Genomic DNA, 17,024 nt, shown 5'->3' on the forward strand with positions numbered 1-17,024 from the left:
ATGTGATGTACCAGGGTGGATGTGCTGTCAATGGACTGAACCAGGGCACATGAAATGTCGGTAAACCATGTAAATGTTTGTGGGACCTGGATATGGATAGGGAGCTGTGGTTTTGGTGCATTGCACATGACAGTTACAGACTAAGTGTGAACGAATGTAGCCTTTTTTGTCTGTTTTCCTGGTGCTACCTCATTGAAGCAGGGGGTAGCAATGCTGGGGCAGGGTAGCACTGGGAATGGGTGAAGGCAAGCAAGCATGAATATGTATATGTGTTTATATGTATGTCTGTGTATGTGTGTATGGGCATTTATGTATATGTGCATTCATGTATATACATATGAGTATATGAGTGAATAGTCTGTTCTTCATCTGTTTCCTGGCGCTACCTCACTGACGTGGGAAACAGCAATTAATTATAATAAATAAATAATAAATATATATAGGTTGGTAATAGGTGGTGAGTGGCCAGAAACTGGGGGAAGGATGTTACTGGTTCTGCCCGCCTGGGTGTTGGGAGGGTTGGTGATAGCTGTATGGTGAACCAGATCTTCATTGATTGTCAGGTTGTGCTCATCTGACCCAGGTGGCAGTCTTTTCTTTCTGCCTTACCTGCATGTGAACTGCTGGTGTTCTATCTGCAAACATACAAAAATCTCTCTCCCTGTCACACACAATAGTTGGCAACACTTACCTCATGCAGCTCATTCTTTGTAGCCTTTGGTTTCCTGTGGTGAGTGCTGTGTGATGGCCCTGCCTTCCAGCAAAATGGTAGGAGCGGTAGAAAGAAGTAATGGGTGTGACTTTTGGGTGGAAGCATTTGGTAGAAGGTAGGTAGACACATTAGGTTGGGTGTGACTATTGGGTGGAAGCATTTGGTAGAAGTAATCAGTGGGAACATTTGATAGGAGCCTCTGCAAACACTGTGCTAGACTGGCCCTCTGCCAGTGGCCTGGTAAGGGTGAGGCATTAAAGGCTAAGAAGTGGCACTTGAGTTCACTAGTTATGGAGACTCTATTATTGTGGCCATCCCCTTAAGGGAGTTCCTGAAGGAAACAGGCATCAGAGATACTGATAGAAGTGAAGGGAACAAGGAGAACGGGGAGACTAAATTGGAAATGGAAGGATGGAGTGAAAGAGATTTTGAACGATCAAGGCCTGAACATACAGGAGGATGTACGGCATGAACAGGATAAAGTGAATTGGAATGATGTGGTATACTGGGGTCAGTGTGCTGTTAATGGACTGAGCCAGAGCAAGTGAAATGTCCAGAGTAATCCATGGAAATGTCTGTAGAGTCTGGTTGTGGATAGGGTGTTATGATTTCAGTGCATTACATTTGATAGGTAGAGAATGGATTGCCCTTTCTTCATTTGTTGCTGGTACTACCTTGCTATAGCGGAAAGTGGTAATCAAGTATGAAAAAGAAATGTTGACAGCTGAAGCTAATGTTGTCCCCAAGTAAACTAGTTCTCAAGATATACAAGTGTAAAGTTCTTGTCATGGTAAACCCATGAAAAGAAAAATAACATCCAGTATTTCTGAAGGGCAAAAATGAAACTGAAGACATTATAAACTATCATTGAGCAACTGTCAGCAGGTACAAAAAGCAGCAGCAATTGTAAATAAATATGAATGAGAATCACTTGGCACATCTTCACCTCCAAGTTATGTTATGGCTGGGATAGTTACTGCATGGCTGAAAGGAGTGAATCCTCAGATACACCTCATTTTTAAGGTTGAAACTGTTTTAAACTGCTTGGAAGACTCTGTCCTTAGGTGAAAAATATATCATTTCATTAGTGACACTTTACTCATAGAAATATATCAGCTTCATAATTTCTATACAGGGAAGCAATATCAATGTTATATGTATGCACTGGTGTGTGATTAATTCATTTATGGGCGTCAATTGAGCAATTGGGTGTTAGCGTTTGTTACCATACCTGCAATTCTGTACTCAAATGTTTATGAAAACATATAACAAATAATAAACTCACAAAGTAAATGATGTGTATTCAGTCATGAATAAAATATATCTGTTTTACTCTCTCCCATGTGTGAAAAACTTCTCTCAGGGTTGGTGTCCTGCAAGCAACGGAGAGATCTCAGACTTCTTGGGGGTCAGAAACTTCTTAACCCCTGCCTTTCTGGTACAGCATTTGTCTTTCACCCATCATTAACCACCTATTAGGTGAAAACAGCCGCAGGTCAGCCTTGGTCTGCACTCTAAACAATCAACAACTATATGACCTCATAATTCTCGGATCACAGACGGTGGTCACCCTCAGTTTTTCAAAAGAGAAGGAAGGTGGGTAGGAACAAAAATGGAGAAATGTTTATGGAAAACTGTCCTTGAAAGAGTTTTCCGTACTTTAAAACTTGCTCTGCTCTTCAAAGTCAGTTTGTCCTACAGGCAATGAGAATATACCAAGATGAAGGAGGCTAGCTGGAGGAAAACTTCTTAACAAAAACATAACCTACACAGTCTTCTTTGGCATATCACAGTTCCTCTGTCCTGGCAAAGGAAACCCTGGACCCACACCAAATTCACTCAACATCTAAATTCCTAGAGCAAGGTGAAAGTGACTGATGTTAAAGGAAAGACAAAGATCTGTATGTAAGTCTATTCCAAGGGAAGATTCCTCAAACAGGCCAAAATAGGAGTCTACCTTCCTGAACCTATGGCATCTGATACACAGGTAGTGTCCACCAAAATGGTCCAGGAAGAGATGTTCCTCACTGTGAAAGATTTTTGGGTACTAAAAGGTGTTCCCCACAGAATCTCTAGCAATCTCCACCAATCACTCAGAAAATTCATTCACCAAAGAGAAAAGTTCTGCTTTCTCGACTACAGATGCTTCTCGACTTACAGTGGTTTGACTCACGATTTTTTTACTTTACAATGGTGCGATATGCAACACTTTATCATAAAACAGGCTTTGTGGTCGTTAATTTTGTCCAACTGTGGGCTAATGTAAGTGGTCTGAAAACGTTTAAGGTAGGCTAGGCTAAGCTATAATGTATGGTAAGTTAAACAATATTATTTGTATTTTCGACATATTTTAATTTATGATGGGTTTCTCAGAAGGTAATCCCCACTGTAAGCCAAGGAGCATCTGTAGTGTTTATCAATCTTTGCTTGGTTGAGGAACCCCGTGAGCAACATGTAATATCTTCTGGAACCCTGATCTGTTATTTCCCTATTCTTCTTAACCATTTAGCATTTATAAATAAAGATCTTCACTGTGTGATCAACATCTACAGATGAAAATCTTTGCATTCAGTCTTCTGTCAGCATCTAAAGCAGGTGCAAAGTAATGGTAAGGGATCACATATTTGTCAAATATAAATAGAAATTTACATACAGACATTCAAGCCCCAATCATGACTAAGGCAATATCACCAGTTGTCAGGCAACGTGCAAATTCTGCTAGATTTACAGTTTTGAAGAATATTCAGAGTTTTATGGTGGTAACCAGTCTTCACATAATGGAGAAAGTATTTTGATGACAGACTTACAGTACAGATAGTGAAGATGAAGAAGGTGCACAAGGGATCTTTGGTATGAATGGAGGCAAAGCTGCAGTGGGTCAATGCTCATCAGCCAGCCTTCAGAACCCAACATGGGACTGGGTGGCTGGTAATTTCTCAAAGCTATTCGCTTTCAATAAAGTAAATAATGATGTTTCAGCTAGTACAGGAATTGGTGACCAAAGCAGTAAACTAGATATTTTATTCTTTTGTATGAGTTCATACTGAAACATGGGGATTGAACTATGAAAGAGCAAATTTTAAACAGGATAAAAAACATGAAATGGCACACATGAAATGGCACCCCCCCCTACCCCACGAGCATGCAAGGTAGAGCTAGGAAAAGACAATAAAGGCCACGTTCATTCACATACACACACACAATATATTTTTTTTTTTTTTTTTTTTGCTTTGTCGCTGTCTCCCGCATTTGCGAGGTAGCGCAAGGAAACAGACGAAAGAAATGGCCCAACCCACCCCCATACACATGTATATACATACACGTCCACACACGCAAATATACATACCCACACAGCTTTCCATGGTTTACCCCAGACGCTTCACATGCCCTGATTCAATCCACTGACAGCACGTCAACCCCGGTATACCACATCGATCCAATTCACTCTATTCCTTGCCCGCCTTTCACCCTCCTGCATGTTCAAGCCCCGATCACACAAAATCTTTTTCACTCCATCTTTCCACCTCCAATTTGGTCTCCCACTTCTTGTTCCCTCCACCTCCAACACATATATCCTCTTGGTAAATCTTTCCTCACTCATTCTCTCCATGTGCCCAAACCATTTCAAAACACCCTCTTCTGCTCTCTCAACCACGCTCTTTTTATTTCCACACATCTCTCTTACCCTTACGTTACTTACTCGATCAAACCACCTCACACCACACATTGTCCTCAAACATCTCATTTCCGGCACATCCACCCTCCTGCGCACAACTCTATCCATAGCCCACGCCTTGCAACCATACAACATTGTTGGAACCACTATTCCTTCAAACATACCCATTTTTGCTTTCCGAGATAATGTTCTCGACTTCCACATATTCTTCAAGGCTCCCACGATTTTCGCCCCCTCCCCCACCCTATGATCCACTTCCGCTTCCATGGTTCCATCCGCTGCCAGATCCACTCCCAGATATCTAAAACACTTTACTTCCTCCAGTTTTTCTCCATTCAAACTTACCTCCCAATTGACTTGACCCTCAACCCTACTGTACCTAATAACCTTACTCTTATTCACATTTACTCTTAACTTTCCTCTTTCACACACTTTACCAAACTCAGTCACCAGCTTCTGCAGTTTCTCACATGAATCAGCCACCAGCGCTGTATCATCAGCGAACAACAACTGACTCACTTCCCAAGCTCTCTCATCCACAACAGACTTCATACTTGCCCCTCTTTCCAAAACTCTTGCATTCACCTCCCTAACAACCCCATCCATAAACAAATTAAACCATGGAGACACCACACACCCCTGCCGCAAACCTACATTCACTGAGAACCAATCACTTTCCTCTCTTCCTACATGCACACATGCCTTACATCCTCGATAAAAACTTTTCACTGCTTCTAACAACTTGCCTCCCACACCATATATTCTTAATACCTTCCACAGAGTATCTCTATCAACTCTATCATATGCCTTCTGCAGATCCATAAATGCTACATACAAATCCATTTGCTTTTCCAAGTATTTCTCACATACATTCTTCAAAGCAAACACCTGATCCACACATCCTCTACCACTTCTGAAACCACACTGCTCTTCCCCAATCTGATGCTCTGTACATGCCTTCACCCTCTCAATCAATACCCTCCCATATAATTTACCAGGAATACTCAACAAACTTATACCTCTGTAATTTGAGCACTCACTCTTATCCCCTTTGCCTTTGCACAATGGCACTATGCACGCATTCCGCCAATCCTCAGGCACCTCACCATGAGTCATACATACATTAAATAACCTTACCAACCAGTCAACAATACAGTCACCCCCTTTTTTAATAAATTCTACTGCAATACCATCCAAGCCTTGCCGGCTTTCATCTTCCGCAAAGCTTTTACTACCTCTTCTCTGTTTACCAAATCATTTTCCCTAACCCTCTCACTTTGCACACCACCTCGACCAAAACACCCTATACCTTCAAAATACTCACTCCATCTCCTTCTCACATCACCACTACTTGTTATCACCTCCCCATTTGCGCCCTTCACGGAAGTTCCCATTTGCTCCCTTGTCTTACACACTTTATTTACCTCCTTCCAGAACATCTTTTTATTCTCCCTAAAATTTAATGATACTCTCTCACCCCAACTCTCATTTGCCCTCTTTTTCACCTCTTGCACCTTTCTCTTGACCTCCTGTCTCTTTCTTTTATACATCTCCCACTCAATTGCATTTTTTCCCTGCAAAAATCATCCAAATGCCTCTCTCTTCTCTTTCACTAATAATCTTACTTCTTCATCCCACCACTCACTACCCTTTCTAATCAACCCACCTCCCACTCTCCTCATGCCACAAGCATCTTTTGCGCAATCCATCACTGATTCCCTAAATACATCCCATTCCTCCCCCACTCCCCTTACTTCCATTGTTCTCACCTTTTTCCATTCTGTGCATATATATATATATATATATATACATATATATATATATGCACAGGGGATAGGGGAGAAAGAATACTTCCCACGTATTCCCTGCGTGTCGTAGAAGGCGACTAAAAGGGAAGGGAGCGGGGGGCTGGAAATCCTCCCCTCTCGTTTTTTTTAATTTTCCAAAAGAAGGGACAGAGAAGGGGGCCAGGTGAGGATATTCCCTCAAAGGTCCAGTCCTCTGTTCTTAACGGAACCTCGCTAATGCGGAAAATGGCGAATAGTATTAAAGAAAGAAAGAAAGATATATATATATATATATATATATATATATATATATTTTTTTTTTTTGCTTTGTTGCTGTCTCCCGCGTTTGCGAGGTAGCGCAAGGAAACAGACGAAAGAAATGGCACAACCCACCCCCATACACATGCCTTGATTCAATCCACTGACAGCACGTCAACCCCGGTATACCACATCGCTCCAATTCACTCTATTCTTTGCCCTCCTTTCACCCTCCTGCATGTTCAGGCCCCGATCACACAAAATCTTTTTCACTCCATCTTTCCACCTCCAATTTGGTCTCCCTCTTCTCCTCGTTCCCTCCACCTCCGACACACACACATATATATATATATATATATATATATATATATATATATATATATATATATATATATATATATATATGCACCTGGTCATGAGAAGAAAGATCATGAGAGGCAAGTGTTTTAGGAGCAGCTGAGTGAGTGTGTCAGCAGCTTTGATGCACAAGACCAGGTTATAGTGATGGATGATTTGAATGCAGAGATGAGTAATGTGGCAATTGAGGGCATAATTGGTGTACATGGGGTGTTGTGTTGTAAATGGAAATGGTGAAGAGCTTGTACATTTGTGTGCCGAAAAAGCACTGATGATTAGGAATACCTGCTTTAAAAAGACAGATATACATAAGTATATGTATGTAAGTAGGAGAGACGGCCAGAAAGCGTTATTGGATTACATGTTAATTGATAGGCACGAGAAAGAGAGACTTTTGGATGTTAATGTGCTGAGAGAGGCAATTGGAAGGATGTCTGACCATTATCTTGTGGAGGCAACGGTGAAGATTTGTAGAGTTTTCAGAAAAGAAGAGAGAATGTTGGGGTGAAGAGAGTGGTGAGAGTAAGTGAGCTTGGAAAGGAGACTTGTGTGAGGAAGTACCAGGAGAGATTGAGTGCAGAATGGCAAAAGGTGAGAGCAAATGACTTGAGGGGAGTGGGGGAGGAATGGGATGTATTTAGGGAAGCAGTGATAGCTTGCACAAAAGATGCTTGTGGCATGAGAAAGGTGGGAGGTGGGCAGATTAGAAAGGGTAGCGAGTGGTTTGGTATGAAGACGTAAGATTGTTAGTGAAAATGAAGAGAGACATTTGGACGATTTTTGCAAGGAAAAAATGCAATTGAGTGGGAGATGTATAAAAGAAAGAGGCAGGAGGTCAAGAGAAAGGTGCAAGATGTGAAAAATAAGGCAAATGAGAGTTGGGGTGAGAGAATATCATTAAATTTTAGGGAGAATAAAAAGATGTTTTGGAAGGAGGTAAATAAAGTGCATAAAACGAGAACAAATGGGACCATCGGTGAAGGGGTCTAATGTGGAGGTAATAACAAGTACTGGTGAAGTAAGGAGATGGAGTGAGTATTTTGAAGGTTTGTTGAATGTGTTTGATGATAGAGTGGCAGATATAGAGTGTTTTGGTCGAGGTGGTGTACAAAGTGAGAGGGTCAGGGAGAATGATTCCGTAAACAGAGAAGAGGTAGTGAAAGCTTTGGGGATGATGAAAGCCAGCAAGGCAGTGGGTTTGGATGGTAATGCAGTGGAATTTATTAGAAAAGGGAGTGACTGCGTTGATGACTGGTTGGTGAGAATATTCAGTGAATGTATGGTTCATGGTGAAGTGCCTCAGGATTGGCGGAATGCATGCATAGTACCATTGTATGAAGGCAAAGGGGATAAAGGTGAGTGTTCAAATTACAAAGGTATAAGTCTGTTGAGCATTCCTGGGAAATTATACAGGAGGGTATTGATTGAGAGGGTGAAGGCATGTACAGAGCATCAGATTGGGGAAGAGCAGTGTGGTTTTAGAAGTGGTAGAGGATATGTGGATCAGGTGTTTGCTTTGAAGAATGTATGTGAGAAATACTTAGAAAAACAAATGGATTTGTATGTAGCATTTATGGATCTGGAGAAGGCATATGATAAGAGTTGATAGAGATGCTCTGTGGAGGGTGTTAAAAATATATGGTGTGGGAGGTAAGTTGCTAGAAGCAGTGAAAAGTTTTTATTGAGGATGTAAGGCATGTGTACGAGTAGGAAGAGAGGAAAGTGACTGGTTCCCAGTGAATGCTGGTCTGCGGCAGGGGTGCATGATGTGCCCATGGTTGTTTAATTTGTTTACTGATGGGGTTGTTAGGTATGTGATTGCAAGAGTTTTGGAGAGAGGGGCAGGTATAGAGTCTGTTGTGGATGACAGGGCTTGGGAAGTGAGTCAGTTGTTGTTCGCTGATGATGTAGCGCTGGTGGCCGATTCGGGTGAGAAACTGCAGAAGCTGGTGACTGAGTTCGGTAAAGTGTGTGAAAGAAGAAAGCTGAGAGTAAATGTGAATAAGAGCAAGGTTATTAGGTTCAGTAGGGTTGAGGGACAAGTCAATTGGGAGGTGGGAATGAATGGAAAAAACTGGAGGAAGGGAAGTGTTTTAGATATGTGGAAGTGGATTCAGTGGATGGAACCATGGAAGCGGAAGTGAGTCACGGGGTGGGTGGGTTGGTTGGTTGGTTTGGGGAGAGTCTGGGAGTGTTGAAGAATGTGTGGAAGGCAAGGACGTTATCTTGGAGAGCAAAAATGGGTATGTTTGAAGGAATGGTGGTTTCAACAATGTTATATGGTTGCGAGGCATGGGCTATAGATAAGGTTGTGCAGAGGACTCTGGATGTGTTGGAAATTAGATGTTTGAGGACAATATGTGGTGTGAGGTGGTTTGATCGAGTAAATAATGAAAGGGTAAGAGAGATGTTTGGTAATAAAAAGAGTGTGGTTGAGAGAGCAGTAGAGGGTGATTTGAAATGGTTTGTTCATATGGAGAGAATGAGTGAGGAAAGATTGACAAAGAGGATATGTGTGTTAGAGGTGGAGTGCATGAGGAGAAATGGGAGACCAAATTGGAAGTGGAAGGATGGAGTGAAAAAGATTTTGAGCGATCAGGGCCCGAACAGACAGGAGGGTGAAAGGCGTGCAAGGAATAGAGTGAATTGGAACGATGTGGTATACCGGGGTCGATGTGCTGTCAATTGATTGAACCAGGCTCTGGGAGTGTTGAAGAATGTGTGGAAGGCAAGAACGTTATCTTGGAGAGCAAAAATGGGTATGTTTGAAGGAATAGTGGTTCCAACAATATATGGTTGTGAAGCATGGGCTATAGATAAGGTTGTGTGGAGGATTCTGGATGTGTTGGAAATTAGATGTTTAAGGACAATATGTGGTGTGAGGTGGTTTGATTGAGTAAGTAATGAAAGGGTAAGAGAGATGTTTGGTAATAAAAAGAGTGTGGTTGAGAGAGCAGAAAAGGGTGTATTGAAATGGTTTGGCCATATGGAGAGAATGAGTGAGGAAAGATTGACAAAGAGGACATGTGTGTCAGAGGTGGAGGGAATGAGGAGAAGTGGGAGACCAAATTGGAGGTGGAAGGATGGAGTGAAAAAGATTTTGAGCGATCAGGGCCTGAAAAGACAGGAGGGTGAAAGGCGTGCAAAGAATAGAGTGAATTGGAACGATGTGGTATACCGAGGTTGATGTGCTCTTAATGGATTGAACCAGGGAATGTGAAGCGTCTGGGGTAAACCATGGAAAATTTTGTGGGGCCTGGATGTGGAAAGGGAGCTGTGATTTCGGTGCATTACACATGACAGCTAGAGACTGAGTGTGAACGAATGTGGTCTTTGTTGTCTTTTCCTAGTGCTATCTTGCACGCGCGGGGGAGGGAGGATGCCATTTCACGTGTGGCGGGATGGTAACAGGAATGGATGAAGGCAGCAAGTATGAATATGCACATGTGTATATATGTACGTCTGTGTATGTATATGTATGTATACGTGAAATGTATATGTATATGTATATGTGCGTGTGTGGGCTCTTTATGTATATACATGTGTATGTGGGTAGGTTGGACCATTCTTTTGTCTGTTTCCTTGGGATACCTCGCTGACGCGGGAGACAGCGACAAAGTAAAATACATAAATAAGTATATATATATATATATACGCCCATACATGCACATATACAGATATGCATACATAACAGAGACAGACATATACATATATACACATGTACATATTCATACTTCCTTGCCTTCATCCATTCCTGGCACCATCCCACTCCAAAGGAAACAGCATTGCTATCCCCTGCTTCAGCTAGGTAGCACCAGAAAAACAGAAAAAAAGGTCACATTCATTCATACTCTGTCTCTAACTGTCATGTGTAATGCACCGAAACCACAGCTCCCTATCCTTATCCAGGTCCCACAGACCTTTCCATGGTTTACCCCAGATGTTTAATATGCCCTGGTTCAGTCCACTGACAGCACATTGATCTCAGTATACCAAATCGTTCCAAATCACTCTATTCCTTGCACACCTTTCACCCTCCTGTATGTTTGGGCCTTGATTGCTTAAAATCTTTTTCATTCCACCCTTCCATCTCCAATTTGGTCTCCTGCTTCTCTTTGTTCCCTCCACCTCTAACACACAAATATCCTCTTTGTCAACCTTTCTCTCTCATTCTATCCATATGCCCAAACCATTTTAACACACCCTCTTCTGCTCTCTCAACTGCACTCTTTTTGTTTCCACACATCTCTCTTATCCTTTCACTGCTTCCTCGATCAAACCACATCACACCACATATTGTCCTGAGATATTTCATTTCCAACACATCCACCCTATTCTGTACAACCCTCTCTATAGCCCATGCCTTGCAACCATATACTATTTTTGAAACTACTATTCCTTCAAACATATCAATTTTTGCTCTTTGAGATAACATTCTCTCCTTCCACACATTCTTCATAGCTCCCAGCATCTTTGCTCCTCCCCCACCCTGTGACTTACTTCCTCTTCCATGGTTCCAAATGCTCCCAGCACCTTCGCCCCTCCCCTACCCTGTGACTCAGTTCCTCTTCCATTTGCTGCTAAGTCCACTCCAAGATATCTAAATCACTTCACTTCCTCCAATTTTTCTCCGTTCAAACTTACATCCCAATTTTGTTCCTCAACCCTGCTGAACCTAATAACCATGCTCTTATTCACATTTATTCTCAACTTTCTCCTTTCACACACTTTTCCAAACTCAGTGACCAACTTCTGCAGTTTCTCATTCAAATCAGCCACCAGAGCTGTATCATTGGCGAACAACAACTGACTCACTTCCCAGGTCCTCTCATCCCCAATAGACTGCATACTTGCCCCTCTGTCCAAAACTCTTGCATTCACCTCCCTAACCACCCAATCTATAAACAAATCAAACAACCAAGGAGACATCGAACACCCCTGATGCAGACCGACCTTCACAGGGAACCAATCACTCTCCTCCCTTCCTACTCATACACATGCCTTACATCCTTGGTAAAAACTTTTCACTGCTTCTAGCAGCTTACCTCCCACACCATATGCTCTCAAAACCTTCCACAAAGCATCTCTACCAACCCTATCATATGCTTTCTCCAGATCAATAAATGCTACATACAAATATTTCTCACACACACATTCTTCAAAGTAAACACCTGATCCACACATCCCCGACCACTTCTGAAACCACATTGATCCTCCCCAATCTGATGCTCTGTACATGCCTTCACTCTCTCAATCAATACCCTCCCATACAATTTTCCAGGAATACTCAACAAACTTATGCCTCTGTAGCTTGAACACTCACCTTTTATCACCTTCACCTTTGTACAATGGTACTATGCATGCAATCTGCCAATCCTCAGGTACTTCACTATGATCCATACATACACTGAATGGATATCCTTACCAACCAATCAACTACACAGTTACTCCCTTTCTTAATAAATTCAACTGCAATACCATCCAAACCCACCACCTTGCCAGATTTCATCTTCTGCAAAGCTATCACTACCTCTTCGCCCTTAACCAAACCACTCTCCCTGACCCCCTCACTTCACACACCACTCCGACCAAAGCACCTTATATATGCCACTCTATCATCAAGCACATTTAAAAATATACCCTAGCCTTAGCCAGGTACCCATTTTATCGACCAACCCCTAAGGGTGGATGAACAGCTGGGTTGACTGTGGACCAACTGCCAAAACCAGGATTCTATCCTATGTACTCGCCCCTGGGTGGCTCATGAATGCATCACGGTCAGGTATGCTAATCGCTACACCCACCCTACTACTCCACAATTCATTCTATTTGCACTGCCTGCCATACCAAATCTCTCATACTCCCCTTCATTTCTTTTTCATTCTATATATCATACCACTTGCTCCTCTCAAACAGTTCATATCCACAGTCTGGATTCTTAACCTCTGATTCTTTCCAAGTCCATGTTTTAGCTGCATAGGTCAGGATTAGGAGGACTATGCTCACCTTTAATCCTCTCTTCACTTCCAGATTTACACCTCTACCCTTTATCATTCTATTACTACACCCAATGACTCTTCTACACTGTACTGCTCTCTCCCTTATCTCCTCTTCCATATCACCAAACTTACCCAATACAGCTCTTTTTTTATTTTATTTTTTTTTTATTTTGCTTTGTTGCTGTCTCCCGCGCCAGCGAGGTAGCGCAAGGAAACAGACGAAAGAAATGGCCCAACCCACCCCCACACACATGCACACACACACACGTCCACACACGCAAACATACACACCCACACATCCCAGCGTACACATATATATACACACACATATACACACATGCACACAATTCACACTGTCTGCCCCTACTCATCCCGATCGCCACCCCGCCACACATGGAATAACATCCCCCTCACCCCTCATGTGCGCGAGGCAGCGCCAGGAAAAGACAATAAAGGCCACATTTGCTCACACTTAGTCTCCAGCTGTCATGCAATAATGCCCGAAACCACAGCTCCCTTTCCACATCCAGGCCCCACACAACTTTCCATGCTTTACCCCAGACGCTTCACATGCCCTGATTCAATCCACTGACAGCACGTCAACCCCGGTATACCACATCGATCCAATTCACTCTATTCCTTGCCCGCCTTTCACCCTCCTGCATGTTCAGGCCCCGATCACTCAAAATCTTTTTCACTCCATCTTTCCACCTCCAATTTGGTCTCCCACTTCTCCTCGTTCCCTCCACCTCCAACACATATATCCTCTTGGTCAATCTTTCCTCACTCATTCTCTCCATGTGCCCAAACCATTTCAAAACACCCTCTTCTGATCTCTCAACCACACTCTTTTTATTTCCACACATCTCTCTTACCCTTACATTACTTACTCGATCAAACCACCTCACACCACACATTGTCCTCAAACATCTCATTTCCAGCACATCCACCCTCCTGCGCACAACTCTATCCATAGCCCATGCCTTGCAACCATACAACATTGTTGGAACCACTATTCCTTCAAACATACCCATTTTTGCTTTCCAAGATAATGTTCTCGACTTCCACACATTCTTCAAGGCTCCCAGGATTTTTGCCCCCTCCCCCACCCCTTGATTTACTTCCGCTTCCATGGTTCCATCCGCTGCCAGATCCACTCCCAGATATCTAAAACTTCCTCCAGTTTTTTTCCATTCAAACTTACCTCCCAATTGACTTGACCCTCAACCCTACTGTACCTAATAACCTTGCTCTTATTCACATTTACTCTTAACTTTCTTCTTTCACGCACTTCACCAAACTCAGTCACCAGCTTCTGCAGTTTCTCACATGAATCAGCCACCAGCGCTGTATCATCAGCGAACAACAACTGACTCACTTCCCAAGCTCTCTCATCCCCAACAGACTGCATACTTGCCCCTCTCTCCAAAACTCTTGCATTCACCTCCCTAACAACCCCATCCATAAACAAATTAAACAATCATGGAGACATCACACACCCCTACCGCAAACCTATATTCACTGAGAACCAATCACTTTCCTCTCTTCCTACATGTACACATGCCTTACATCCTTGATAAAAACTTTTCACTGCTTCTAACAACTTGCCTCCCACACCATATATTCTTAGTACCTTCCACAGAGTATCTCTATCAACTCTATCAAATGCCTTCTCCAGATCCATAAATGCTACATACAAATCCATTTGCTTTTCTAAGTATTTCTCACATACATTCTTCAAAGCAAACACCTGATCCACATATCCTCTACCACTTCTGAAACCACACTGCTCTTCCCCAATCTGATGCTCTGTACATGCCTTCACCCTCTCAATCAATACCCTCCCATATAATGTCCCAGGAATACTCAACAAACTTATACTTCTGTAATTTGAGCACTCACTCTTATCCCCTTTGCCTTTGTACAATGGCACTATGCAGGCATTCCGCCAATCCTCAGGCACCTCACCATGAATCATACATACATTAAATAACCTTACCAACCAGTCAACAATACAGTCACCCCCTTTTTTATAAACTCCACTGCAATACCATCCAAACCTGCAGCCTTGCCGGCTTTCATCTTCCGCAAAGCTTTTACTACCTCTTCTCTGTTTACCAAATCATTTTCCCTAATCCTCTCACTTTGCACATGACCTCGACCAAAACAACCTATATCTGCCACTCTATCATCAAACACATTCAACAAACCTTCAAAATACTCACTCCATCTCCTCACATCACCACTACTTGTTATCACCTCCCCATTAGCGCCCTTCACTGAAGTTCCCATTTGCTCCCTTGTCTTACGCACTTTATTTACCTCCTTCCAGAACATCTTTTTATTCTCCCTAAAATTTAATGAAGATTTGTATGGGTTTTCAGAAAAAAAGAGAGAATGTTGGGGTGAAGAGGGTACCCTGGTGAGAGTAAGTGAGCTTGGGAAGGAGACTTGTGTGAGGAAGTACCACGAGAGACTGAGTACAGAATGGAAAAAGGTGAGAACAAAGGAGGTAAGGGGAGTGGGGGAGGAATGGAATGTATTTAGGGAAGCAGTGATGGCTTGCGCAAAAGATGCTTGTGGCATGAGAAGCATGGGAGGTGGGTTGATTAGAATGGGTAGTGAGTGGTGGGATGAAGAAGTAAGATTATTAGTGAAAGAGAAGAGAGAGGCATTTGGATGATTTTTGCAGGGAAAAAATGCAAATGAGTGGGAGATGTATAAAAGAAAGAGACAGGAGGTCAAGAGAAAGGTGCAAGAGGTGAAAAAGAGGGCAAATGAGAGTTGGGGTGAGAGAGTATCATTAAATTTTTATACAGCTCTTAAATATATAAATTCTCTCACCTCTTCCGCTCTTCCTCCCACCATATCCAAAGCACAGTTTAGTACACTTTCTTCTTTCACTTATATGGTTTTACAAAATTTATACTTTCACTCTGTTTCCTTTCAAGCACCATTACTTTACTTTTACTTGCATTTAACTTCAATCATCTATGCTTACATGCATTAAACAGTTTCATTAAGCTCTTTTTACTTCAATTAAGGCTGGCATTGATGTGGACATTTGTCCATGACAGGAGCCTACAACATAAAGGTAACAACACACCACATCACTCCCTACATAATTGAGACAATAATACTTATCCAAGGTAGGGAGGAGGAATTTAACAAAATATAGCTGGAGTGGATACATGTTACTTGGTCTATGGTCAGAGTTAATACAGGGGGCAGGATGGTACCAACAGCTGAGGACGATGGCTTCTTCAATGACTGGAGGTTGCTAATTGGTTAGATAGCAGATATGGGCCAAGCCAAAGATGTTATTACCTAAGAGATGGTTAACAAAGGGTGAGAGGCATTTATCTCATCAGAGAGATAGGGGGTGATGCCATTTTTACCCCGGAAAATACAAGATATTTCATGTGGCTCATATGACTAATTGACCAGGAGAGAGATATTTATTACCCTTTGTGGTACTAGTACTTTGTTACATGAACACTATGAACTATTGGAGAATTACCTAAATCAAAATTCTATAAGAATGTACATCTTATCAATGTCTAAAGTATATTTCATGACCTGAAAAAATTAATATTTTTCAAAGCCTCTGGCATGTATTCTATGTTCTTTACATCTCCTGGGGCATGTGAATAACCTCGTCCATAGCCTGTGGAAAAAGATTAAGTTTTATACACATAAAACATTGTTTCTTATATAATATAAAGTTTTTGTTCTCCTTCATTCCTTTCAGCCATAAACCCATCTTATTATCCTTCTCTGGTGTACTCATGCATAAAAAATTAATTATGGACAAGGTAGAAAAAAAAATCGTAAATCAAGCTATGTTTATGAAAGATATAAGAAAGAAAATGGAAAAAGGTACTTTTGCTATTGAACTAAATAAACAAAGTCAAGATGATACTGGGCAAGCTCAAAACAGCATCTGAGTTACTGTAAAGATCTGGTCTTCACATGATTTTGAAATAATTTTCATATGAACTATGTATTATGCATAGGAAGTCAGAAATGCAAGTACTGAAAAATTAAAAACCTTTTCTCTCTGAGGCAGTCCCCTGCAAGCATGAGAAATTCTCTAGAAAAATTATGCTAAGAAATTTCCGAACCCCAGTAATTCTGGTGAGGAATTGCTGGCCTTCCCCACCCTTTGCTGTCCCTTAAGCCAGGGCAGCATCAGCTTGCTCACTTCTGGTCCACCTTTAGCCAATCAGATGCCA

At 42.1% G+C, this 17,024-nt stretch overlaps 1 protein-coding gene across 1 annotated transcript in view; it reads right to left on the reverse strand.

The window, feature by feature from the left end:
* Positions 1–1,791: 1,791 nt before the first annotated feature.
* The window catches only part of LOC139748917 (uncharacterized), a 144,314-nt gene continuing 129,081 nt past the window's right edge, over positions 1,792–17,024 (reverse strand). The window contains exon 13 of the mRNA XM_071662279.1: positions 1,792–16,456. Within this exon, the coding sequence (XP_071518380.1) occupies positions 16,362–16,456 (95 nt within the window). The 3' untranslated portion in view covers positions 1,792–16,361. The remainder of the gene's footprint in view (positions 16,457–17,024) is intronic.

This window comes from Panulirus ornatus, chromosome 6 (genome assembly GCF_036320965.1).
Source record: "Panulirus ornatus isolate Po-2019 chromosome 6, ASM3632096v1, whole genome shotgun sequence".
NCBI classification, from domain to species: domain Eukaryota; kingdom Metazoa; phylum Arthropoda; class Malacostraca; order Decapoda; family Palinuridae; genus Panulirus; species Panulirus ornatus.